The sequence below is a fragment of the Fundulus heteroclitus genome, chromosome 3 (genome assembly GCF_011125445.2).
Source record: "Fundulus heteroclitus isolate FHET01 chromosome 3, MU-UCD_Fhet_4.1, whole genome shotgun sequence".
In the NCBI taxonomy this organism is placed as follows: domain Eukaryota; kingdom Metazoa; phylum Chordata; class Actinopteri; order Cyprinodontiformes; family Fundulidae; genus Fundulus; species Fundulus heteroclitus.
The window spans coordinates 20,925,041-20,952,327 of NC_046363.1; the positions used below are offsets into that span (position 1 = coordinate 20,925,041).

General features: G+C 38.6%; 1 protein-coding gene across 2 annotated transcripts in view; it reads right to left on the reverse strand.

Moving 5' to 3' along the window:
* Positions 1–26,776, reverse strand: part of LOC105926321 (complement C4) — a 45,542-nt gene extending 18,766 nt beyond the window's left edge. The window contains exons 1-25 of one of the 2 annotated variants that reach the window (XM_012862576.3): positions 26,667–26,776; positions 26,194–26,380; positions 25,929–26,109; positions 25,684–25,754; positions 25,508–25,596; positions 25,352–25,434; positions 25,168–25,255; positions 22,450–22,564; positions 22,228–22,360; positions 14,979–15,091; positions 14,677–14,838; positions 14,426–14,593; positions 10,495–10,686; positions 10,019–10,162; positions 9,789–9,912; positions 7,432–7,503; positions 7,132–7,347; positions 6,919–7,027; positions 6,665–6,735; positions 6,432–6,571; positions 6,110–6,325; positions 5,944–5,995; positions 5,771–5,860; positions 5,485–5,691; positions 4,168–4,243 (exon numbers count right to left, since the gene is read on the reverse strand). In XM_012862576.3, coding sequence (XP_012718030.2) covers positions 4,168–4,243; positions 5,485–5,691; positions 5,771–5,860; positions 5,944–5,995; positions 6,110–6,325; positions 6,432–6,571; positions 6,665–6,735; positions 6,919–7,027; positions 7,132–7,347; positions 7,432–7,503; positions 9,789–9,912; positions 10,019–10,162; positions 10,495–10,686; positions 14,426–14,593; positions 14,677–14,838; positions 14,979–15,091; positions 22,228–22,360; positions 22,450–22,564; positions 25,168–25,255; positions 25,352–25,434; positions 25,508–25,596; positions 25,684–25,754; positions 25,929–26,109; positions 26,194–26,380; positions 26,667–26,731 — 3,164 coding nt within the window. In that variant the 5' untranslated portion in view covers positions 26,732–26,776. Of the gene's footprint in view, positions 1–4,167; positions 4,244–5,484; positions 5,692–5,770; positions 5,861–5,943; positions 5,996–6,109; positions 6,326–6,431; positions 6,572–6,664; positions 6,736–6,918; positions 7,028–7,131; positions 7,348–7,431; positions 7,504–9,788; positions 9,913–10,018; positions 10,163–10,494; positions 10,687–14,425; positions 14,594–14,676; positions 14,839–14,978; positions 15,092–22,227; positions 22,361–22,449; positions 22,565–25,167; positions 25,256–25,351; positions 25,435–25,507; positions 25,597–25,683; positions 25,755–25,928; positions 26,110–26,193; positions 26,381–26,666 lie in introns of those variants that run through there. The other variant, XM_021316456.2, reaches the window with a different exon arrangement.
* Between the last annotated feature and the right edge of the window lie 511 nt (positions 26,777–27,287).

Here is a 27,287-nt window from a genome sequence, read left to right on the forward strand (position 1 = left end):
TGTCACAGGTAATTAACTGTTAAGTATTTAAAACATGTAAGAAGAATATATTAATAATAGGGCTTGGGCGTTATGACTTATTACTTTCCGCGGCTGTCATGTTGACTGCCTCCGCCGCCTCTACTGCCTATTACTACCGCGTACTGTACTCCCTCTCTCAGCCGTGTTTTAATTTGATTAATTTCACCTTAACTTGATTTCAACCATGGTAAACCGTTGCTGTATTGTGGGCTGTAACAGCGCAACACATGATCGCCATGGGAAAAACATAGAAACAGATTCATTTTCCACCGCTTTCCTGCCTGGAGGCGCAACCACGGAGAACAACTGTTAGCGATAACAAAGAGTCGTCGGCTCGCTTGGATCGTGGCTGTAAGTCGACCGAACATAACTTTCCACAGTATCCCGATGTCAATGAGAGTGTGTTCTAAACGTTTGAAACACATAGCAGCAAGTTAAAAGTACATTACATGCGTGAGTGGTTGTTAGCACTAACGGTTAGCATGTGCCAGAGCCCGTCTGAGCGCAGTTTACCTTTGAACGAGTAACAGAGATAACAAAGAGTCGTCGGCTCGCTTGGATCGCGGCTGTAAGTCGACCGAACATAACTTTCCACAGTATCCCGATGTCAATGAGAGTGTGTTCTAAACGTTTGAAACACATAGCAGCAAGTTAAAAGTACATTACATGCGCGAGTGGTTGTTAGCACTGACGGTTAGCAGCTACTAAACTAGCATGTGCCAGAGCCCGTCTGAGCGCAGCTTACCTTTGAACGAGTTGCTGTGTTCCCACTGTTTGCTGGCTTTATGATCTGCAGCTCCTACCGGCGCCAATACGGTAAATACAACTTAATTTTTCACTGGTCATTGTTCTGCTTAAACAATTAAAGCCGCGAGCGGCGTCGAACGGCCTTGCAGCCAAGCGCCTTCGCGCACCGCCGGCCGCCAGCCACCGCAGAAGCATGCGACACATTTGCGTCGGATTGTTTACATTTTTACCATCTTATTAAAACTCACCCGTCCACGTATGATGGCGATTTCCTTGATGTACATAACCAGATGTGAACTGGTTGTGAGCCTCTAGACCCTTGTAAGCTCTCATTTCCTCAAGAGTGTGCAGAGGGTTTTCACCGAACACCAGGTAATGCACTATGTCGCCGTGCTCTACATTTGGCCAATCATCTGGATTACGGCTAAACAAGGCACCGTGGAGGGCATAGGGGTCCATATGGTCGATCACGGAACATTTCCTCAGATATACGTCCTTATCTGGTCGCTCTAGCGTGCTGGCGTACTTATCCATTCGCGATACGATAATACGTGTACGACAACTAGAGATAAGGAAGTGTGCCACCCAATATGGCGGACCGGAAGTTGGCCAGTGACGTCAGTGAAAACCCCCTATTGAGGAAATTGCCAAGGAGAAGCAGTTAGTGGAGATAAAAAGTGAGTAAGCTCAGAACTTGTCGACAGGAGAAGTTTTAATAAACAGCATGCAAGGTAGCAGGACCCTGTAGAGTTTCAACAAGAAGCTGTGGTGGGGTGTGCCTGTTTTTTCTTGGTTGCTGTACTTACCTGAGAGTAAGAGCGAAGCTAACCTAGCTGTTCGCTAACTTGGACTGCTGTAAGCTGGTGTTTCGCTGCTAAAGTGGAACAAAAGGGCTGCAGAGGACTGTTACCGGCTTGGATAACACAAGACGGACTCCAGATAGTCACTCTGAGTGCCCACGTCGCTCAGAGTACCTCTGGCACCGTGGGAACTGAGGACCAGGAGATGTGGAGCCCGTAGAGAGCACCTGGAATCCCAACTGCATCATTCCTGAGCTGCTGTTTCATCTGATCGCTTTGGAGGTCCATTTGGGCACAGGACACAGGTACTGAGTTGCTTTAATATTTTTGCTCTTTGAGTGAAGAGGATCGGGACTGTGGAGTTGGTGGGACTCTTCCATTTTTTTTGAGTAGCTGATCAGGCCTGCAACGTAGAGGTAGTTTCTGCCGGCATTAGGTTTAGGTGTACCATACTGATTATATGATTGGTGTTTACACTGTATGTGCATTCATTGATTCATGGTACGGGTGACAATATTATGTTTTTACTGTTTTGTTTGCATTTCCAAAAACCTGCCATCTTTTTATATTATTAATTGTGTCTAATTAAAGGAGGGTTACTATGGTCTATTTACAGGGTGTGTAGTGTAATTTACTTTAGTAGTGTTCAATGCTGCTTGATCCAAAAGCTTTAGAGATATTTAAACTAAATAGTAAGAGGGTATATGGAGATTTAAGAACCCAAACCTCACTTATCTATTATATACCTTAAGTGAGGGCTACAATATATATAACAATGTGTGTATTCTGGAGCACGTGATAAAAGTAATTTCCCCCTGGGAATATTAAAGTATGTCTGATTCTGATTCTGATTAATACCAAATGCTGCGCTCTGTTCTGGGAACTCTTGGAACTCTCACATGATTGCCTCAGTAACCAGGAAGTAAACATGGGCTACACATTGCATCAAAATAGTTTTGGACCGTACCTCTAGGTTTCAAAGGAGAAAACTTAACTAAGACATTGTTGATGGAGAGGGCTGATTGTTTATAGGGGATGTTACTTCCCTATACACGGAATGATTTTGGTTAATTCTGCAGTAAATTTATTTTCTTGACTTCTTGACTGATTTCTTTTAAAACACACTGTTCTGGGAGCTTGCTGGGTGCTAACTTCTATACTCATATTGCTATGAATGTGGCATAGCTACCCCTCTCACTGTATCTTGCCCTTTTCAGTGATCAAAAAACATTAATTACCTGATGAATGTTCCATTTCCGCTTTTACATTCCGAGTTGATCCAAAGATTGCTTATTTTGCATAATTTGCTGTTGCTGGTTGACAATTAATCATATGCTGGAATCAAAGTGAAGCTTTATGATGGTCTGTTCAATTGTCTAGAAAGAGCTGGTCCACATTTTTCATTTTCCACTTGGTTATTCATTCTCACTTGATTGTTTTTTGGTTTTATCTTTGATTATCAGTTAGTAAATGTGTGTTTTTAGTTAGTGACTGAAATAGTTTTGATGTTATCTGGACAATTTGGTTAATAAGATGAAGAGATACTTCTTTGTGCTTATTTTTAATACAAGATTTGCTGTCCGAAGGTTAGCACTCAAATTATCCCATTCAAGTTAAGAGTTGAAAAGACATTGTTAGGTGATTTGGTTGATAATTATAACTGCAATCGGTAGTAAATAACTTGCCATTATCAACAGTTACTAGGCCCAAACAACTCCAAAATTCCCCCACAAGTTAGAACATAAAAATGCTTCTGGTAAGTTTAATTATCGATAATTAATTATTCTATCTATCTATCTATCTATCTATCTATCTATCTATCTATCTATCTATCTATCTATCTATCTATCTATCTATCTATCTATCTATCTATCTATCTATCTATCTATCTATCTATCTATCTATCTATCTATCTATCTATCTATCTATCTATCTAGATCTTTGATTGGGTTTCCAAATTATTAATTGTGATTTTTAAATACAATTTCCACATTCATAATTAAGACCATAATTGCACAACATTGTCAAAGTAGATTAAACTGTGAGTAATCGATATGGATCAAAAACATATATTGGTTAAGGTGAAGATAGATTTTATTTTATGACATTTTTGGATTGGACCAGACTGACCAATATATTCTGGCAGAGAATCACTAGAGTCCCTTGAAGAGGTACGTGGACTTCTTGCAAAGTCTCTTTTGAGCACATGAGAGGTACTCAAAAGTGTACTAATGATTAATCTAACCAATCTGGAAATCTTTTGCAAGGCCTAGATAACTAGGATTAACTGGTCAGGAAGCACAATAGTGACTGACATATACCCAAGAAGATTCGATACTAAAACTTAATAAAAGAGGGGTTTCAACAAAATATTAGTTCAATGTTGTGCATGCTTATGGACCATGAGATTACAGCATTTTAGTTTTTATGTATTTTTTTTTATTAACTGAAGCTTTTTCCCCTGTAACCTATTTATTTTTCAGTTTAAATCAAGGGACATTTGTTACACTAAAAGTGAAATAAGTTTTCAAGATGATTTATCATGGTCAAAAAGGTGTAACATTCATAAACATGAAAATAATTTAGGATAATTACTCACCAGTTGCTGGTTGACTGTGATCCAAATGTTTCATAGGATCCATCAGATTTATTGAATGATAGAATTCTCATGTAGCCTGAAAGAGATTTGACCATATACGATAAGGCATGTTACTTAAACATTTATTTTTAATGAAAATCACTGCTGCCATCAAAAAGTACTATATAATAAATGTAAGTAAAAAATGATTTTATATATAATGTTTTAAGGTGATTAGTGTCTTTCACCCTTTAATATTTAATTCATGACTTCCTGTTTCCCTGAAGTGTAAAAATTAAATTAAGCTTTTGCATCTCCATGTGTTTTTATTCTCCATGTGTTTTTATTTTTTAGCACTTACCTGTTTTACTAAGTAGCACTTGGGATTTGTATAATTATAAAGTGCATTACAAATCCAAAGTATTGTTATTATTATTACTAGCCACACTTAAAAATGATTATGACAAACGAGCACGTGTGGTAGATGTCTTCATCTTCTCACATTAGGAATTTGCTATAAGAATGTAGCTACTTGCCTATTCTGCTCATATATTTACAGTCAGAGTAATAATTTAAAACAATTAAAATTAATAGAGCTGTGACAAACAAAAGTGGGAAAAGACCTGTTTGTGTCCACACAAACAGGAAAAAATGGCAAGGGAGGTCCAACATTTTCCAAGCTCAATGTTTGAAGATTAGAGCTAATCTTTCACTGTACTTTCACTTTACACTACTGCAATTAAAATGTTTAATTTAAATATTTTACACACTGCTATAAATGTGCCACAACCTGTGGAGAAACCTTCAATAAACAAAACAAGAACTAAGGTTATCAGTACAGTTTCCAAGTAAAACTAGTTATATCAATTAATTAATTGTTTATACTGTACCCAGATGCTATAGTAACTTGTACACACCTTAGCTAGGATGCTGATAGACTATGATACATAGCACACTTGTATAAGCTTTGTACGTTAGAGAATTGTACGTATGGAAATATTGCATATTTTATTATTGTGTGTAAAGTAAATAGGCTGGAGTTGTCTTTTCCACTATCAAATAACTTTGTTTTTCCTTTGGACAATGTTTAGTCTAATATTTACCCACATATTCTACTTTTGGTGTTTTTCTTTAGAGCTAACTTTAGATTAGACCAGGGGTGTCAACCTCATTTTGGTTTAGGGGCCGTATACAGCTTAATCTGATCTCAAGATCAGATTAAGCACCAACACACACACACACACACACACACACACACACATACACACACACATATATATATATATATATAGACAGACAGACAGTGATATTAGGTATATAACTGTGGCGTTTCCCTACCACTTTCAATTTTATCAAGAGCGTCATCTCGAGCACCAGGATCCAGATCAAACCACTGGTCACTCAAGTCCAGGTAGCGGATGGCTAAAGTTGTTGGCGCTAGTCTCCCCATAGTCTGTTCTAAACACCCGTAAGGTAGTACGATGAGCTTTCCAACTTTTTGGGGAGACAGAAGACTCTTTACATATGAACCACCAAATCCATTTCCTGTTGATAAGAGTAAGGAAAATATTTAAATGCATGTGACTTTTGAAATGGGTTGTGTCCTAGCCTAAAAAGAGCCTACCTTCCATTGAAACAAATATATTGGAGCTGGAGTCAGGGACTGTGCCATCTGGCAAACTTCCATCAATATATATGGTCTGGGAACTCCGTCCTGTTATGACAGAATGGTGTACTTCAAAATGGAAATCTTTACAACAGCCAAGCAAAAATCACTGTAGGACCACCAAAACTCACCATCTAAATTAAATGTCCTAGTTTTTTCCTCTCTGAACAGTATTCCCTCAGTCTTCAACAAAATTAGGCAGAGAAAAAGATTTCTATCAATATATATCACTAACATATTGGTCTTGTCTTTGATAGTACTAGAAATCTTTGTTTAACAGAATTCTGAGCCTCTCACCTGTACTTTTAAGTTTTTCTCTAATTTGTCTATTCCCATTTCATTTTCAACGTCATATAAACGTATTTTAATTGGCAATGAACCAGTTACCATCGGGACAACTGAAAAGGAAACAAACTGAGAAGATGCATTCTTCACGGTGATTTCACTGTAGGAGCTGGTGGTGGCGGAAGCAGGGGAGCAAAGTCCTTCAGTTTGTTCCATATGTACTGCCACCTGTACAAATGCAGGTTTAAAAACATAGCAATTTGAAATTTGTTCAACATATCTTGAGTAAACAGCTGTTGTTTTCTGAGACACTTATTGAATTCATTTTATTTACCCGTAAGTCTCTTTCACCGTAGTTGTAGATAACAGGTGAAATAGACAGTTGCTCAAACTTTTTCACCGAGTAAGGCAGCCTCAGAGACACAAATGACTCCTTGAAAGCTCTGATCTCATGTGGCTTAACTACACACAATCCTGAAAGGATAAAGCAAGGGTGAAGGTTTATTAATTAAAAAAATTAAAAAATATTCTCAAACAAAACCTTCTGCTTAAGTTTTGTATTCTTACCTGTTTCCGGGGATAAAGTGACAACTTGAATCTCCCATGTGGTGATTGAGTCAGGGAGCATTAAAGAGTGACTAAAAAGTGTTCATTTAAAACACATTTAAATCACATTTGTAATGCTGGTTTAACAAATGGTTATTCTTATATAAAACCACTGACATGAAGCAATCCATTAAGTTTACAATATTAGCTGAAAGAAATGTAACTACAATCAAGCATTATAGATATCACCATATTCTAGTGCAATAACTTCTTACCTTTTTTTGTCAATTACCAAAAATTCTTTGAATTCAAAACTTGGGGGGAAATATCGTCTAACATTAGTTGTTTCTGAAAAGAACTCTTCCATGTCAGCAGTTATTGCAGCTAAAAGTAAGAAAAAGGTATATTAGTTATATCAAACATTAAAATTATATTTTGTAAATGCCACTTCTTGTGATGAAAAATAATGTGAATTGTTATTATCTTACTCCTTCCAAGTCCACTCTGAGCATCCTCTAGCATCTGTTTTTGTCTCAGCTTCTCAGCAGCGAGGCAGCACTTTAGGAAAGCATCGGCACATGTCTGATTTCCTTTTACTAAACCAACCCTGTTTGATCTTATCTTACATGTACTTTCTCTCATTGGGATGTTAGAAAATGCATGAATACAACAGCTTTGCAGATCAACATCTTCAAACTCTAATTCTGGAGGAGAAAAAAATGAAACATGATTTGAGATAATGCTTTAACTATTTTATAAAATCAAAAACATTGGGCCTGAGAACTTACTTATTTTCCTCTTTGCTTCATTAAGGTCGACTGAACGTCTTTGCCTTAATTTTTCTGATTCACACCAAAAACCTGCACAGGAAGTATGAGTTAAAAAAATCAGAATAAAAAGCTCATTCTGTTCAATTGCCACCATAGTGTGGTGGAGGGTTTCTGTCCCACCACGAGGGCTATGCTTTCCAGAGATGTAGCTCCTGGTAGGGTTTGCCATGGTAAAATTGCCTCAGGGAAGGGGTCAGATTAAGAGTGAATGTGAATAATTTAAGAATATGGATAAGAATATGGCTGACCACAGAAAGCGGTCACCCTCATCCGGATTAGGGAAACCAGGGAACCCTCCTAGAGCCAGGCCTGGGGGAAAGCTTGGTGGCTTGACCAGATTGAGCTTGATGAAGCCACAGGAATAACATTCCATATGGGCCCGTTACCATTGGGATCATGTGCCATGCATATTGGGCAGCAGGCAAGGCCAGGCGTCTGGGAAGTTTAATTCCTGGAAACACAATCTGGCTTGAGGAGCATAAACTTTTCTCTCACTGGTGGGTAAAGAGGCAGAGCTGTTGTGTGAGGTTTACCAGTACCGGCTAGAAATAGTTGAGTCATAGTCTCTGGTTCTTATTACACAAGAAAACAGAGATCAGACTCAGCTGGCATTAGGGCATCCAACAGGAAACCTGCAGCAGCACAAATGCCTTGTTAAGATCAGGGGCGGTGTTATCCCTTTGGGGGCTAACACCGCTGAGCACAAATGCTATGTGGTGCCCCCCATGTGGAAATTAACAATGATACAGGATTTGTCAGTGCATTTTTCTTTCCTAAATAACTTCTCAATATTAATGTTTTGAATACAGTTGCAACAAGTAAGAGGAGAAATTAAAATTCTGAAAAAAACCCAAAACATTACACTTATTTTTTAGCAACAAGGTGCATATACTTCCATGACTCTGTTTTTCCTATCAAGGAGGAAAATTACCAAAGACAATATATTTTAAGTGAAATTAAAATGAGAAAAAAAAATAAAGTACAGTGAATGAAAAGCAACAACAGGCAGTGTACAACATTAGGACTCATTCTATAAAGTGCTCTTAGAATAAGAGTTTTGTCTGTTTTGTCTGATGAAAACCCCTAAAAAAGTCATAAATATCTGATTGTCTAGAGGACACTGAAGAATGTAATCATGACAGGTTTTGTTTTCCTGAGGAAGATTCAGGAGCTCATTAAAACAACAGTTCTTCATAGTCTGTAGAACATCTGCAAATTATTTTAGATTAATAGATTTTAACGTTGCTGTGCAGTGTAAATCATTATTGAATTGGGGCATATAAAAACGTGTGATCAATTCTCATGTCTTTGTTACTTTTGCATTCATCATTTCTTATTTCTTATTTTTAATTTGTCCTAAGATGTGTACTGTTGCTTTAGTGACTGCATGTGAAATGATGCTTTGCTACTTTTTTCAACAACAGTAAAAATAAATTCTTTTTGCAAGTTTTTTTTAACAGTCCTGTTGTCAAAAATGTTTCCGTTCATTAAGTAATGACTAGTATTACCTGTAGCTTAGGTACCTTTTTTCAATACTCAGCTATATACTGGGCTAATGGAGGAGAACACCACAGGAGAGAAGTCCCTCTTTTTCTAGAGCAAATCATTTTGTATTGCTTGTATATAATAACATGCGTCAAACAATATAATTTGAAATATGTTATGATTACTATACCTATGATTTTAACCCACCTTTCCCGCAAAAAAAGGGCAGTAGGGGAGACCTGGCATTTTCTTTTCATTTAAATATTTGCCATTGTGTTAAACATGACAGATGCATAGGAAGTAGTGTACCGCAAAGCTAAAATCTATGTCAACCAGTCAGAGTCCTTCAAAATAAAAGTGATGTTAGAAAGCATCGAAAGCACTGAATTAGAAATCGAGATGGTGCAAACTACTAAGACGATCCCAGTAGACCATCCTACAACGCCTCGCAGCAAGTTATACTTTCAGGGATCCACTGCCCCCTTGTTATAATTTCTCTCTTGCTGACCAAGTAGCTTAGTGAATAGTAAGTGGTTTTATTGATTATTTAAGTATGAGTGCTTAGGAATATTTAAGCACAACTCTGGAGTGCATGCTCTAAGACTTGTTAATTTAGCCTGATCAACCCAGATAGTCTTGAAAGAAACCCAATCTAACCTTTTAAAATATAATGTCTCAACTCAAATCCCCAAAAAGGATAGTGAGCAACGATCTGCCAAAGAGTAGGTTTTAAAATGCTATGATTTAAGATTATGCAAAGTCATACACCTAGATTACAAAAACAAGCATTTAAAATGTAACTAAATTATATACATTATTTTCATTCATACTTCTCCTATCTGCTTTCATTTTAGGGGAAGTAAAAGCAAGGCCAGCATCCATGAGAACTGCTGCTGGATCAGATCCTCCACTGTATGTACAGCCGAGATCATATGAGGTCATGGTAGAAAATATCTGCAAACACAAAGAAACTATTTAGAATTTCTATTCCTAAGATTTCCACTGATTAAAAACCAAAAGGAAAGTATGTGTGTATACCTGTAATACGGCAGTGTATTACCTGTTTGGCTGTAAGTTTATTATCAGCTTTGAGACCATAGAAAGCCTTATCTACGGCTAACAAAGCAACTTTAGCGGTTTGCTTATGTAAATCCAATTCCAGTTTAGTTATTGTTCCTGGCTTAGGTTGTCCTTCATGCTTTACCTAAAGTGGGGTAAAGATATAAAACATTTTTTTTTTCAGTCATAGTTTGCCTTCAAACTTTTAAAAGTCCTACTGAACTGCATTTGTAACTCTTATAAGGGCAGCCGCTCATACACTTATACATGTCACATATAAAGTGAAACTGTAGTCCTCAGTTTGTGAACTTTCAACATCTACCTTTCAACAAAGTTCTCATAGCAATTCTAATAATAATATGCCCAACAATAGTGATACCTAAAGAAATGATCAAATACGCACAATGAAGTGAACTGAGGTAAAGTTCTGTTTGTGGGGTGTCCCACTGGACTCTCTTATCTATTTTGTTTACTCACCGTGACCTTTATCTCGCATTCATCCCTGACATCCACCCACACCGAGTCAGCTATGATGTGACCCGTTTCATCGTGATAGTAACCAACCAGGCGGAAAGATGGAACCATATCAGCTGTTATCAACAGATTATGTTTAACTGATACACCAAAGGGAAGTGAATCGCTTTTTTTTATCATCCCACGGCTCAAAACCTGAAACACACGCAATAAAAATTATTAGTCATTGAAAAACATCTCTCTTTAAATGAAGTTATATTGCAATACAGTGGAAACCAAATGTTTACATTCATATATATATATATATATATATATATATATATTCATATATATATATATATATATATATATATATATATATATATATATATATTCATATATATATATATATATATATATATATATATATATATATATATATAGCTGTGGCAAGCAGGTTTGATGTGAGCATCCAGAGCATGGAGGTGCTACTAGGAGACTGGCCAGTACTAACCTGACCCTAGCCAGCTGAATTTCGTCCCGCTTAGCTCTGCCTAGCTTCACTCACATCCATCTGGGACATCTCCCATAGAGAGTGATTTCTTCAACCAATTTTATTGTCCATCCAATCAGGACACAGGGCTGGAGTTTCATAGATGTGACGTAGTGGAGAAGCGACCGTGAGACTGTTTTGATTCGGACAACAATGGCGGCTCGCATGGAGGAAGCAAGCGTTAACATTGATGCTGCTATTTCTTCGTGTTGTCCAATCTACCTAATATTGTTTCATTAAAAGAACATCAGAGAACGGCTCTGAAGGCTTTTGTTGGTGGAAACGATGTTTTCGCCCTTCTCCCGACCGGATTTGGCAAGTTTTGTTTTCCGGGGCGCGCCCATGGCGGACGCAGCACCCGTGGCGGACGCGCCGCCCTTGGCGGAGCGGTTAGCATGAACCATATTCGGAGGCCTTAAGTCCTCGACGCGGTCGGCCCCGGATCGACTCCGACCCGCGTCGCTTTGCCGCCTGTCTTCCCACCTCTTTCTGTCAGCTCACTGTCAATAAAACGCGTGCCTCTAGAGCCGCAAACACATTTAAAAAAAAAAGTTTTGTTTTTTCCTGCGTCGCTCTCACAGCGTCACAGGTTGGCTTCGGTGTGAGTGGTTGAAATAGCATGTCGATAAAGATGACAGACAAGTGGCTAATCCAATCATATGCAAGGATTTTTGATAAGGCCGAGCCTTCTGAAATGCCATTCCTATGGATCTGTCCCAGATGGATGAGTGGAGCAAGGCGGAGCAAAATTCATATGGCTAGAGTCAGGAGATATCGAAGAGGCCGTGGAAGGGCAATCCCCCTGCAGCAGGCGCTACCTCCGCCTTTGTGCATGGAGGAACAGGAGGAATACTGTCAGAGTCCTACAAAATGACCTCCAGCGGGCCACAAATGTTCATGTGTCTGCTCAAACAATCAGAAACAGACTCCATGAGGGTGGTATGAGGGCCCGAAGTCCACAGGTGGGTGTTATGCTTACAGCTCAACACTGTGCAGGATGTTTGGCATTTGCCAGAGAACACCAAGATTGGCAATGTTCCCACTGGTGCCCTGTGCTCTTCACAGATGAAAGCAGGTTCACACTGAGCTCATGGGACAGATGTGACAGAGTCTGGAGACGCTGTGGAGAACGTTCTGCTGCCTGCAACATCCTCCAGCATGACCGATTTGGCAGTGGGTCAGTAATGGTGTGGAGTGGCATTTCTTTGGGGGGCTGCACAGCCCTCCATGTGCTCACCAGAGGTAGTCTGAAAGCCAGTAGGTACAGAGGTGAGATCCTCAGACCCTATGGTGAGACCATTACTGGTACGGTTGGCCCTGGGTTCCTCCTAATGCAAGACAACGTTAGACCTCATGTGGCTAGAGTGTGTCAGCAGTTCCTGAAACATGAAGGCACTGATGCTATGGACCAGAACCGCCTGTTCCCCAGACCTGGATCCAGTTGAGCACATCTGGGACTCATGTCTCGCTCCATCCACCAACGCCAGGTTGCACCACAGACCGTCCAGGAGTTGGCAGATGCGTTAGTCCAGGTCTGGGAGGAGATCCCTCAGGAGACCATCCATCACCTCATCAGGAGCATGCCCAGGCGTTGTAGGGAGGTCATACAGGCATGTGGAGGTCACACATGTTTCTGAGCCTCATTTTGACTTGTTTTAAGGACATTACATCAAAGTTGGATCTGCCTGTAGTGGGTTTTTCCACTTTAATTTTGAGTGTGGCTCCAAATCCAGACCTCCATGAGTTAATAAATTTGATTTCCAGTGATAATTCTTGTGTGATTTTGTTGTCAGCAGATTCAGAAGTATTTAATAATAATATTTTATTCATTCAGATCTAGGATGTGTTATTTTAGTGTTCCCTTTATTTTTTGAGCAGTGTATTTTTTATTATCACTGTATGAATTAGCTGGAATTTTAGGCTATTCATCCTGATAGAACTGATGGAACAGAGTCAGGTTTGTTGGCTGCCTTGCTCCTACACATCTTTTCAACTCTGCGTAGAGTTTTTTTCTTTAGGACTGAGGTAAGTGATTTGTGATGACTTCTCCGAAACATTGATGTGTTTTCTTTATTCCACTTTGTAGCTAATTTGTCCCAATGGTCAAGTGAGAAATATGCAAAATCCACTTTTTTTTTAGCTCTTTAATACATTTTGTTGAGTACATGGAGTGTCTAGGAGTGCAGAAAATGTGAATGTTGTCTGTCTGTGACTTGTGTAAATACCTTTATATTATTTTGGGTCATATTTATTAAGCCATTCAGTTTTTTTTCTGTTTTCTATTACATTAAAAAAACATTACATAAAAACATTTTCTGGAGAACTGCTAAACAAGGTTATGGATTTCTGGCTTACCAATTTCAAGATTTTTTTAATTTCTTGGATTTTGTAGTTCAAGCTAAAGGATGCCGAAGCTACGAGTGGATAAATAAAAATGTTCGGTTGTTCGTTACACCATTCCCCAGCGTACAACAATAAATGGTCGAATGGGGTGGAACTCTGTGACCTGAAGGGAGGCAGGGTGTGAAGTGCCTCCTTTAGATTTAAAGATATGGCACCAAAACAAGTTGCTCTGAAACACACCGCAGAACAGAGGAAAAAAGGTGGAAGGTAGGGGTAAATTAAGGAGAAATTCATACCAAAGCAATCCAGTTGCATCTTATATAGAGCACCACTGAATGACTTTCAGTGTGAAAAGGAAGAACTGAAATGCATGATATGTCTACTTTAAAGTCATTCTTCATTTGTAACCTTCTCTGCTGTGCAACTTAGTTTCTCATATCTTGAGATGTTACTTCAAGATTTTCATAAAACACTTTTTTGACATGATACCATCCACACCGCAAGGCCAAAATTATTCACATTTGCCCCTTTACACAAGACAATGGAATGACAACCTATTCTTAGTTAAGGGAGTTTAAGCTATTTAGTTCAAAGTTTCTGTAATAGGGTTCTGTGAAGTTATTATTAATTATAATTTCCACAACTGTTGTAGAAAGAAGTCACTGTTGGCTTGTTGAAAATGCTGAGGAATTTCCTGTTCAGTTTTAAATGTGGAAATGTTCACATGAGTGAAATAAAACTCTACGGTAGAGGATATTTCAGGTCTTGCATTTCACAACAGACAGTTTGGCACTGTTTTTAATCTGAACATCTGTCTTTCTGTATCCGAGTTACCCTGGTTAAGCCTGTTGACTGTATCAAGATGTTGCTGTACATCTGATAGAATGACAAAATGTACCCTCTTCTTGGTGAAACTAGAGCAGACTGACAAGTCGCAGCAGAGCTGACAGATTGGTACAGTCGACAGGCTATACCGACTACAGTGTTTATGCAGCGCCCTCAGGTGGTTGCGCCAGGTAACTATGGTTAATAAACTGAGAGTCAACATACATTTCTTACCATGTAATAAATGTATCCCTTGTTCGGTCCGTTTTTGGTGTTAAATGTTACAGAAAAAAATTCATCCACATGGTAAACCTTGTTGGTAATAGAAATGTAAAGATAACTTCCACTTGGTGATGAAGCAAGTTGTAGAATTTTGCTTTTTTGAAGACCATCTGCTGAAACCTGCAAGAGGGAAAGGCTGAAACAGTAGAAACTTGACCACAATCGATTTTATACCACAAACAAATAAATTGTTAAACACTTACATCAACTTTAATTGGATGGGTAGAAATAACATTAAAGGTAGAATACAGTCCCCCGTCTTGATTAGTGCTGCCTTGCCAAAATGGCTCTCCGATGCCTGTGTTTGCAGAAATATTTACTGGCACACCAACTGCTGGGGTGCCATCAGGGTGACGAACAACAACCTGTAACAGAAAACGATTATACTGTAGACTGACAAGGGATCAATGGAAAAAATTGAAAAAAAAAAACAACAACAAAAAAACAGAATGACCATAAGGGCAATGGAATAAAATCTTTACATGTTTGTTTATCTTTGACTCACCACCACATCAAGTGGAAATCCTGGAATAAAATGCGAGCGTGTTCGAGACAGATCTATGCTGTATTTATGGGGAACGATGGGAAGATAAATCTCTCCTTTTTGTACTTCACCATCTGAACACATAAATGCATACAGTAATATTATAGCATGGCAAGGAAAGGCATATTTATTTGTGTAGCACATTTTAGTACAATGACAACACAAAGTGCTTTACATGACTAAAACATTGTCAAATACAATAAAAGTAAGTACAACAATGACCTTATTTTTACAGAAGTTTCAGTGATGTAAAAACTAATATGTTCAGCATATCAACAGGATGAACATGTATCTATCATTATCCCTAGGTATTGGTGTTTGATTTTGGACTGGTTTTCTTTCCCTGGATTGTGCTTTCTTTAGTTTGTTACCCTTATGTTTTTGTTTATTTTTACATTGAAGATCAGCTAGTGATTCTGTTCTTAGTTGATTCGATTATAATTTTTGTATCATGTTCTGTTAGAGTTCTTCCTGTGTTTCCTTCCTGTGTTTCCTTCCTGTTCTTTCCGTTTCAATAGTTAGAAATATTTTTCCTTATCTGATTTCAAATTGTGTGGAAATGTACTGCATGATATTTTTTTCAATCTAACCAATGCAGATACTATGAATGATAAAACTGATCTGCCATTGAACTAAGACAATATCATTAGACAGATGATTTTTTAAATTTGATGTCTTTGATTTTATGGGATCACATTCCATGTGTCAGGATCCCCAGGGGTTTGATTACTTATTGTATCTCCCTGGGGATCCTGCAGCCTGTTTATGTTTTGCACTTTTAGTATTGTTAACCCTTATTTCTGTCATTAGTTTAGATTTCTGTTCAGTATTTCTGTTAGTAGTTTATTCTTATATCTGTTAGATTATGTTAGAACAGGAAACATCAGGTGAAAGACAAGATAAAGTTTGGGTGAATTTCAAACTAAAATCACCTCACCAACTTAAGCAGGGCATCCACCATGTGTTTTTTTGGCCAATTCTTCAGCTGTGTGAGAATTTTTTGGATCGGGGCCAAGTTTCAGCTGCATCATGCGTCTTGCATCGTGCACTATACAGGGGGTAACGAGGGGCCATTAGCCTCTCACGACCACCTTCCGAGCAGGAATCGTACAGTCTGATGACAATCAAACATGTTTGAAATTCAGTCGGCCTTTGTGAGGTGATCGTGAGCACATCCTGCTGTTGAAGCAGAGCTACAAGCGTCTACGAGCCGATTTCCCCCAACCTCGCGGACTGCACATGTGCAAACAAGGGAATTCTTCTCAGACAAAAACATAGGAGTGGAGAAAAGCATGGCGGCGGTACGTGTGACAAGGAGTCAAGCTACAAAGGAGAAAGTTGTACAATTGCCAAGGCAGCACGTTTCATTCTAGTGAGCCTCATATTTAGCAGCGAGCATTGACACTTTCTTCTTTCGGATAGACGAGTCCAACAAGCGTCATCTCTCTATGGGACTGAGTCCGATGTGTGGTTTTTGAACGTACAGTGTGAGCGGTCAGATCGCATGGTATTGCATGGCTCAAAACCTTGCCTGTGGTGTGTGAATGGAACAGAATGGCTACTCAGATGAGGAAGAGGACGAATGGATGACAATTTTGAATGGGAAAGGAAGAGGTAGAGGTTGAGGAGGAGGAAAAACGGTCAAGGAAGAAAACAGGAATTAGAGGAAAGCAGTTCAGGTGAGGAAAGGGTTGCTCGTAGGAAAGTTGTGAGAGAAGAGTTTAAAATAATACAGGGTCACATGAGCCCCATTATGATTTCTAGAGAAATAAAAAAGAAGATTGGAGAAGTCAAAATGATGAAAGTTTTGAGAGATGGAAACTTGTTGAGAATTTGCAAAACCGTGGAGAAAAAAAGAAACAAGGCATGTTGGTCATATAGGGGTAAAAGAGGTGATAGAGAGAGAAGTCATAGGACTCTTCCGTTAAGGTCATCTGTGCCTGCATGCTGCAGTTCTGCCTGTCTCCTCGTGAGTTCCAACCGCTTGCTCTGCCCGTTCTGGTGGTTCTGCTCTGTCACTACCTGTATCCTCCAGTCTCCTGCTCATCCCTACCTGCCTGCACCTTCAGCCAAAATTCATCTGCCTAGTCTGGTTCTGCTTGCCTGCTTCACCTGATATTACTTATTATCTTCACAATAAACCTCTTAAACATAACTCTTTGTCCGGCTGAATATCGAGTTTACCAATATAATTTATAACAACTGTAAAACATAATGGCAACACAGAATCACAAGGAGACAGGGGTTTTTGGTGGACGACAGGATTTTTATGCACACGACTAGCGAGTTTTGCCCTAAAAAAACAAAAAGTGCATCTGTTTCTTAATCATTTATGAGGGATTGCAACAGAAAGAATCACGTGAACATCTGTTCTCACAAGAGGCCATTCAGCAGCCAGAACTGCAGCGGGTTGCTGTTTCCCTACGAGCAGTGTGAGTGGGGTTTTGTGACAAACTGGAACTGAATCAGGACCATAACCCACATCGTAGTCAGTTTGAGCCCTGGGTTAAGCCTGATTTATGCTTCATGCATCTGTAAAGTCTATATGCCATATTACATCATTTTGGCTTTCACATCCCTCCGCGCAGCCAAAGGTTTCTGCACTGCGCACTGTTATTGTATTATTATCCTAAAGTCATTATGACCTGTTGCCACTTCAAACATGTGAGCACTGGAGACACGAGAACGCATATCAGCTCTACTGTCCGCTGATTGCCGACGCCAATGCTTGCGTTTTACTGTGTAGGATAATTAATCTCTGGGATATGATTGTTACCAGGGTCCAGGTTCCAGCCTGCAACAACAAGGTCCTAGTTCTAGTCTTCAGCAATGTGGGTCATGTCTGCTGCATCATGGTTGTGGGTCTGGAATGACCTTAAGGTTGCCCCGTGAACTTTGCTTTTTTGGGTTTTTTTTGTTTTATTTTATTTGGCTCTGAGAGGGGCTATCCCGAGAGGGGTGTTTTTGTTGTGGTTCTTAGACAACTGTACCATGTGAGTTTTATGTCAAAACATAGACCAAGCATCTTTAACGTATCACACAGAAAGATTTTTGCTTAGCCCTAAAAAAGATATAATTGAGACAAGAGATATTTTGTCCTCTTTCTGGACAAGATCCTTGCCTTGCACTTGACATGTTGATAAGATAAAAATTCCTTTATTTCCCCACAATGGAGAAATTCAGTGTGACAGTGACAAAGACACAGGCATAGTTACACACACTGTTTAGTAATGAAAACAACAAGCTAATCCAATCTAATCTAATCTAAAGATAGTTTTAAATCAACAGAAAATGAAGATTACCAGAATAGCCAATATATAAAGTAAAGAATAAATACCCAGACCCCCTCCTTGCGGGACTCTGGAGCGAGGGCAAGCGTCAGACCCTTGTCTATTGAAGCAGAGGCGAGCGTCAGAACCCTCTGGTTCTGAAGCACAGCCATCAGCCGCACTCACGCCGATTGGAGCACAGCCCTCAGCCATGCCCAAAAGTTACGTTTAAGAGGTTTATTGACAAGGATGAAATAGTGGCGGATGAGACAGATGAATGGTACCAGACTTGAGCAAGTGAATAAGGGCGGCAGGAACAGGCGGCCAGGGAAAAGCAGGAGACCGAAGGATGCAACTCACACAAAGCAGATCAGACGGTGAGAACCTGGGAACCACCTGGGCGGGGAGAGTAAGCGTTGTGGACTAATGGAGGAACCGGAAGCACTGCAGCAGGGAGACATAGGCAACTTGAAAAGTCAGCTGGCAGGGCACGCAGGACATGGTAGAGCTAGAGTGAGGTAGAGAGACGCTCTGGCGGAGATGAGTTGGCTGACAAGGGTAAATATAGGCTGGTGAACAGGTGGGCTGAGCAGACCTAATTAGAGACAACAGGTGGAGATGATCTAGGGTAGGGAGATGGCTGGAGGTAAGCCAGTCCATGACAAAAATAGGAAGAGATCCAATCATAATTACTAAACAAGGAGATGCGCTACAACTGGACATACAACTGGAGTACAACTTTAATTTCAACCCTGGAAGAACGGATAAGCCTGTGAATCTTTTTTCCTAATTTGATGATGTCAGGGAGAAAGAGAAGAGCAGATGTATGGACACATTTTGCATTTGCAGTTCGTAAAAACAAGACAAGGTGTAAACCATATGAGATTACAATCTCAGGTAAAAATGCAACTAACTTTAAACAACATTTGCAGATAAGTCACCCAGATCTCCATGCAAAAGTGTTTTAAGGCAAACATTATTTGTTAGCTAATATTGTGTTTTTACTATACAATAGTACTATGCTTTAATATGCTACAATACACACACTTTTCTGTCAAGTTTATGTTAGAGACAACACCAAATTGGCAGTCAGGAGGAAAGAAATGATAACGCAAACATTTTATATAAACCTAAAATGTTAATCTCTCCAGCAGAACATTTAAAGTTATCAAGTAAGAGATTATTAAAGCTGATACAAAGAAACAAAATATCTTATTCATCCTAACATTACCATAAATGGTTAAATATGATTCATTTTGTGTTAATAATTTAAGGGAATTGATGAAAAAGTATTTATATTTTACATATAATTAAGTCAATTAAATTGCCTGTGGGTGTAGTTGACTTAACTACTATGATCATGTCATGATCTCGGCACTGATGCTGGTCTGATTACTCACTCTATACATCTGTTCAGCTCCGCCCCATTTCTCATTACCTCTCACCTGATCCACCTCCACATGCCAGCATATAACCAGCATTCAGACCAGACATCAGTGCCAGATTATTTCAAGCCATTGGTGAGATCCATTCCAGCATTCTTTGTTCCGATTACCTGATCCTGACCTGTTTTGCCTCTCGACCTCTGAGCTTGCCTGATCCCGCCTGGCCAGTCTTTTATTTTTCTGCAGCCACACCGCGTTGGCAGCCAGCCAGCTGGAACCGACACTCATCACTCACCCCGGACTAAACACTGAGAAGAGGTTAGTGACCGTTATGTTTGTGAATCCTCACTTCCAGTTAAACATGGTCACTAACCTGCTGTCTCTGTCCTCAGAGGTTCCTGCTGCAGACGCCGACGTTGGTTGCTTCAGTTCACTTTTAAATAAACTGTTACAAAGTTTTAAACTTCTGTTCTGTCTCTCTTCGAGGTCGGTCGTGTTTTTCTCTCCTCTCCAGCTTTCAACCCCCCCCCCCCCTCCCCCCTTCTGCTTCTGCTTCTATGTCTTGTCTTTCTGAGCACTTTCTTCATATCAACCGAACTCTGAAAAACATGGATCTGGTAAGCTGGTCTCTCAATGGTATTGATCAAATTTATTCAACGGGTAGGCAACGAAAGGGGGACCCGTCCGGTCCTGATTTGACTCATTTTGTGGGATACACCCTATATTCTTGGATGGAAAACGGTGTGCCTATCGACTTTGTCATTCCTGGACGTTTGAAACATTTGCATGTTTGGATTTAGGATACTTGGATTTCTACTTATTGGTTTTGGTGGATTTTTGATGTATCAGCAAATACAGCGGATGTCGGTAGCCATTTGGCCTTGATCAGTCTGCCGGCTGCATATGACACGCTCACTAAGGTGGTGAATGGACAGTTCTGGAAGGTGGAGGAGCAGAGCCGAAAAGCTGGATGTGCTGGTACGCAGACTGGCTTCGGTGGTTGAACTCGAAGGGGTGATGGGATAAAATCTGGAAGTGAAGCGCCGAAAAGCCCAACAATTTGGAAAATTGAATTTCAGCATTTGGAGCCAGCAAAAGACTTAAAGCTGACAGGAAAGTCAGTGCAGCTTGTCTCATAACAAATAACATATTTGGATTATGCCCTCCTTATCTAATCATTCCTGTATTGTTATGGCGGAGAGTGCTCAGAGCTCTACCCTGCTACCCCCTCCCCTGCTGACAACTGCGGATGCTTTCTGAACTGTTGGCCGGCTGATAACATCAAGGACAATGGCCTCTGGAGAGTGTTCACGGAAGTATAAACACTTTCATCCAAACAGACACACATAATTGATACTCATATAAACTGATGAACTTACACGTGACTAGTCTCAAATGTTTACCTTCTGCTATATGTGTCTCGTCTTATTTGTGCTTTTTGTGCAAGAGGTTTTTGATATCTCAAACTGTATCCTGTTATAGGATAAAGTATGAGTTATGTTTTTTTCCCTCCAACCTTTCTTTTTTGTGGCCTCTGTCTTTTCACAGAGTAATGGCAGCGCCATGTGGGCACCGTGTAAGGCGGTTCCTTGGCAGCAAGGCCTAGTAAATCGTCTCCCCCTAAAATGTTTGTGATGTTTGTTTGTTTATGTTATGGCGATTGTACTGAAACAACAATTTCTCTCTGGGATTATTAAGGTATTTCTGATTCTGATGTTTGTCTGGTTTGAATACAGGGTCCTTCTCTTCCGATCATAACAGATATTCAGTCAACCAAAACTAGAATTAAACTAAAACAATTCTGATGACTAAGTTATGACTAAAACTCAAGGAATTTTCTGTCAAATGACTAAGACTAAAACTGAGAATCTGATTTTCAAAATTTTCACTGTAATGGTCACACCAGCCAAACATCAATTACAGTGCATATAATTACCAACATTCCCTTCCCTGTTACAGACTATATAAACAGAAAATATAGTTTAACTTTTTTTCCAAAAAGCTTTTACATTTCTTATTTGGTTTTGCCTGCTATTACAGTGACAACTGTGTTGTGTTCTAAGGAACTTGAGATTAGATTTAAATATTGTTAGAACCTAGTAATGACAAGATTAGTTATATTACAAATTGATATGTAAAAATCAAGAATTAAAAAAACTTTGTAAATGTTTTTTTTAACATTACTATCAATTTGTGTTTAAAAATTGTACATCACTATGTTATTTCAGAGATATATTTCTACTTCAGTTTTCACTGAGGTATTTCCTTTGCTGTTATCAGAATTTATTGTTGTGAAATGGCAGCTACACAAATAAGACTCAACCACTGTTTCACAGGAAGAAGTAACTGATGATACAATATCTTTGAGATTCACAACCAGGACAATATATGAGCTTGGTCAGGCTGATATGAGCTAAAGTAACCTCTTGATGCACATAAGGCACTGTTGCCTATGAAAATTACCATTAACTTACAGAATGATATGACTGAAAAGACATTTGGAGAGTAAAGTAGTGTCAAGGAGAGTTTAAAGTAGGATACTAAATTTGCTTTTACTTTGAATGTTGGTGACATACACCCCCACGTAGAGCTGAGATCCACTTTCCTGTAAGTCAGAGAGGGTTTGGTTCAGCTGTTTCCAATCAATATCTTTTAACTGAAGAGTAGCGGTTGCCCTTCCATTTAGAACCTGCAAAAATATTTTTGTAGTTATTTCACCAAACTCTAAATGTGGTAAACAACAAAGTGCAAAAAGATTATTTATTAATTTATTTTTACCGATCCAGTCAGCTCCAGGCCACTAATAATGTCTGGTGCTTTTTGAGCTGCGGCTTTTTTCATAACACCAAACTGGCAGTGGTAAGCGCCTTTTACTTCTTCACCATATGAATACCTAAAAAACATAGCACAAAGTGTCTGGACGGGTAAAAAATTAGGCACGGCAAGGCCAATTTATTTATATAGCACATTTCAGTACAAGGGCAATGCAAAGTGCTGTACCTGATTAAAACAAGTAAAATAATAATAAAAAAAATAAAAAAACGACCAAAGATTAAATGTATAAAAATTAAAACTAAATAAAACATATAAAAATGGAAACTAAAAGCAAATATTAATGATTTTAAAAACAGCTGGACTACAAGCTTAAACTAATGATGTTCCAGTTAACAGTTTAACTAGAACAGAAAAGTCAAAAGCATCCTAAACAAATGTGTTCTTAATCTTGATTTAAAAGACCTCAGGCTTTCAGCACTTAAACAGTTTTCTGGAAGTTTGTTCCAGATAAGTGGAGCATAGGGACTAAATGCTGCTTCTCCTTGTTTAGTTCTGGTTCTAGGTATGCAGAGTAGACTGGAGCCAGAATACCTTAGTGGTCTGGAGGGTTGATACACCAACTGTCTGTGATGTATTCAGGTGTTAAGCTGTTCAGGGATATATAGACTAACAGAAGTGTTTTAAAGTCAGTTCTCTGAGATACAGGGAGCCAGTGTAAGGACTTTAGGACTGGGGTTATGTGCGCTACTTTTTTAGTCTAAATGAGGACACGGGCAGCAGCGTTCTAGATCAATTATTGCTAAAGAGATGTTATTCAAGGGCCTAGCATACCACATAAAGATAAGCCCAGAGTGCCCCTATCATATTTGGGATTAAAGTAATGAAGCTTAAGCGGAAGTGCAATTGAAGAAACTTTATTGTCTACCTCTATCCAATCAGAGGCTGATCATCCTCTGACGCAAGCCAATCAGCTTCGAACCGCACCTCCACGAAGCCCAATCAGCATCCTGAGTTCATCTTAAAAGCAACTTCAAATCCACATCTCAGGCTGCTACCCAGCAAAGTGCAAGCAGCTATTGCACGATGTTGGATTTCGAATCGGATGACCCGAAGTCTTAAATTTTTGTGTCAATAAAATTCTTCTAATTGTCTTTTCTTTGCGTGTGAGTTTTTCAGATTGAAATATTTTTATTATGTATACATCTTTCTTTTATCTGAAAGTAATAATATTTTTTTGATTATCCCAGCTAGAGTCCCGGCTTCAATCTGAGGTAGAATCTTTGGAGGGAGCTAAAGATTAAGTTGATCACAAGGAGGCCTTCAAGCCTAAGACTTTAATTTTATCATCAAATAAATGGTCCAAATACCAATAGAAATGTTACAATTAGTAAACAATTAGATTGTTTCTCTTCTGGAATACAATTGAAAATTTGCCATTTATTTTTTGACTGCAGAATTATTAATTATTATTAATAATTGAATTATTATTATTTTATGTGGGTGACAGTGGCGCAGAGGTTAGAGAATTTGTCCTGCAATTGGCAGGTTGCAGGTTTGGTCCCCCGCTCTGACTGTCTCAGTTGTTGTGTTCTTGGGCAAGACACTTCACCCGCATTGCCTGGCGACGGTGGTCTGAAGGTTCCAGTGGCGCCAGTGTATGTCAGCCTTGCCTCTGTCAGTCCCCAGGGCAGCTGTAGCTACTAACATAGCTTATTACCATCAGGGTGTGAATGGGTGAATAACTAAACTGTAGTGTGAAGCGCTTTGGAGGTTGTCAGACTAGTTAAAGCGCTATACAAGTACAAGCCATATACCATTTCAACATAATATATATATATATATATATATATATATATACATATATATATATATATATATATATATATATATATATATATATATATATATATAGTAGGACATTGGTTATTGGAAAATAAAAATGTTTACTGTTGCTTTCTTTTTCAGGAAGCAAGACATAGTCGATGTTTAATATTCGATATTTTATATTGAAATATCTAAGGGATGTGTATAAGTTTATTGACTACACAAACAGAAGAAAAAAAGGAAAAGTAATGAACAAATCGGTTAAAAGATTGTGTGTTTGTTGTAATGATTATCATAGGCTGTGTTCTGCTGTAAGTGCCTGTCGTAACTTTATCTGTAGCAGAAGTCAGCACATAAAAGCTGCTCATAGTGACGACGTGATCCCCCCTCTGAAAGGAGAACATACGGGCCACACCACATTGCAACAGCCAAAACGGGAAAAAAAAAAGCTGCACTTTGTTTAGCCTCAGAGAAAAAAACAATTCCATACAAATCTAACTCTGTCAATAGAATGACTTACTGAGTGGAAACAGACTGTAATTCAATCTTTCACACAACACTTCTCAAAGAAGAAAGAGATACCTGTGCATTCAATTTAACAAAATTTTCCTTATTTAAGCTTTTCTTTCATTTATACAGTTTCTGATCATAACACTTCTCCGTCATAGAAACATTACATATGTGGAAGATCTCAAGAATTTAATCTGTATGATAGGACAATATTTTGCACTCAATCTAAAGTCCTGCTGAAGGCCTGTTGAAAATGCTTAGTCAGGAGTGAGGTGCGGGTGAAATTTCAGGCCCTGTATGCTGTGGTAACAATCTTATTGATAAAGACCTCTTGATTTCAAAAGATGAACTTTAAGAAAAACACATTTAAAAATCAGTACCACTTACATTGCTGAAATTGTGAACTTAAGCAGCTGATCATTCAACAAAAGGTAACGACGTTCTGTTTCAATTCCCACCTCAAAACTTGGTAAAACTATAATATGAAGCAAAACAATGTCAGAGGTAAATATGTTTTTTTCAAAGATGACATAAATATGTTTGTGGATTTTTTGGACCAGAATTTTCTTACCAAACTTTTGGACTTTGAACTCTCGCACAGCAGCATTTGCTTCATCCTCTTCATAGTGAGCCGTGATCTTGAAGGTGCCCATTCTACATGAAGAAAGCATATGTTGATTGTGTTTCCATGTCACTCACAGTGTACTGCAAATCTCTTTTAACATACTCGGATACATCTGGTATTTCGAAATGGCCTTGGTAAATCCCTCCAACTGCTGATATTAAGTTCTTCATTATTCTGTTACCAGCAGCATTCTGTTTGAAGCAATAGACATGAATCTTGGGTGTAAACATTTTCAGAGCTGTTTTGAGCGTTGAAGACCGTCAAACACATCTACTCACGAACACAGATATGCAGATAGATTCCTGATGTGGCCTGAACATGTGATTAAGAGTGAAAATCCTGTAGTTCACTAAAAATAAAAGACCAAAATATCATTATTATTATTATTTAATAATAATAATAATGCTAAACTCATATATACATATATATATATATATATATATATATATATATATATATATATATATATATATATATATATATATAGTTAATTTTTATTCAAAGTAGTTGACATAATTTTTACCTTTCTGAGTTGGGTTGTACACTGGTTGATCAGTCTGTATGAAAATGTATCCCCTTTGGTTTGAAACCAGGACCCTTGCTATTTTCACTGGACCACCATCGAGGACCTCTGCCACGAGATCGAGGTGAGGGGGTACATTTTGAAAATTGTCTTTGATTTGTGACCAGCTCTTTCTGTCTATCTGTGAACATGCAAATAGGTATGTGGTAAATAAAATGTATTTTCTTTCCAGAATACATGTTGAACACAAGAAAATTCTTCATACCATTAGCTCTACCATTTGGATTTCTGACTCTGTTTTACATTCAGTTTCTTTCTTTGCAGACATAAGGTTCCCAAAAGTGTCCTTCAGGTATACGCTAATGCGTTTGTTTAGGTATTGACCGCCCATCTGGACAATAACTTTTTCTTTAGCACCCAGATGAAAGACATTTGGAGCTGAGATGAAGAATCTGTGCACAGATTGGTGATGTTAGATTTAATATCCATTAATGACATTTAAAACATGCTTATATACAATTGTAGAGTGGCATATATTTGAATTTCCTCGTAGAAATTCAGTAGTTTATAGACAATATCTTAGCAAGGTTTTTGGAATTGCTATCAAATTAAATTGTGCAGAAATCTTAATTGATCATGTTCATATTACTTACAATGTTACAATGTTATTATAACATTGTTACAATGTTATTACAATTGTTATATTGCATAAACCTAGATAATTATTACTTTATTTACCTTTCGCCCAATGTATCCTTCAGAGCTGAGATCAGCAGAAGCGTGAAAACCAAGCAGCACTTCATTTTGCTGCTTCTCTTCCTCCGCCTGCTCTGATAGGATTTGGAATAACTGTGCTTTTATAGGTCTCCCACCCCTTTATTTCTCAATCACTGGCTCTGGCATTGCTCTGAATTTGTTTTTCACTGCTGAAACTTTGAAAAGTCTTCTAAAGAAAAACTCTCCTTAGAGAGCTGTATATTTTGTACATACTAACATGCATTAAATAAACAATGTGATGTGAACCAGAGGGCAAATTGAAAACCAAAACCATGCAACATGGACATTAATCCAAGAGTACTATGGTTTCTGTGTCCATGTTTATTATAAAGAGAAGTGTAAAACAAGTTGTAACAGGTTGCAATAGACGGAGATATGGGAGTTTCTAAGTTTGGCTTTAAAAATTGTTTTTCATTGTTTGGCTCACAGCGAGGAACGTGTTTACTTAGGTTTCACAATGTGTATCTCTCCTCTCAGTGGTCAGTGAAAGTGAGCCAAATTTCCCCAAAATCATGTGATTTACCAGAAATCAAGTGCTATCTATTTGTGCCTGAGTTAAAAAAGAGAGTCGCTTTAATAGGA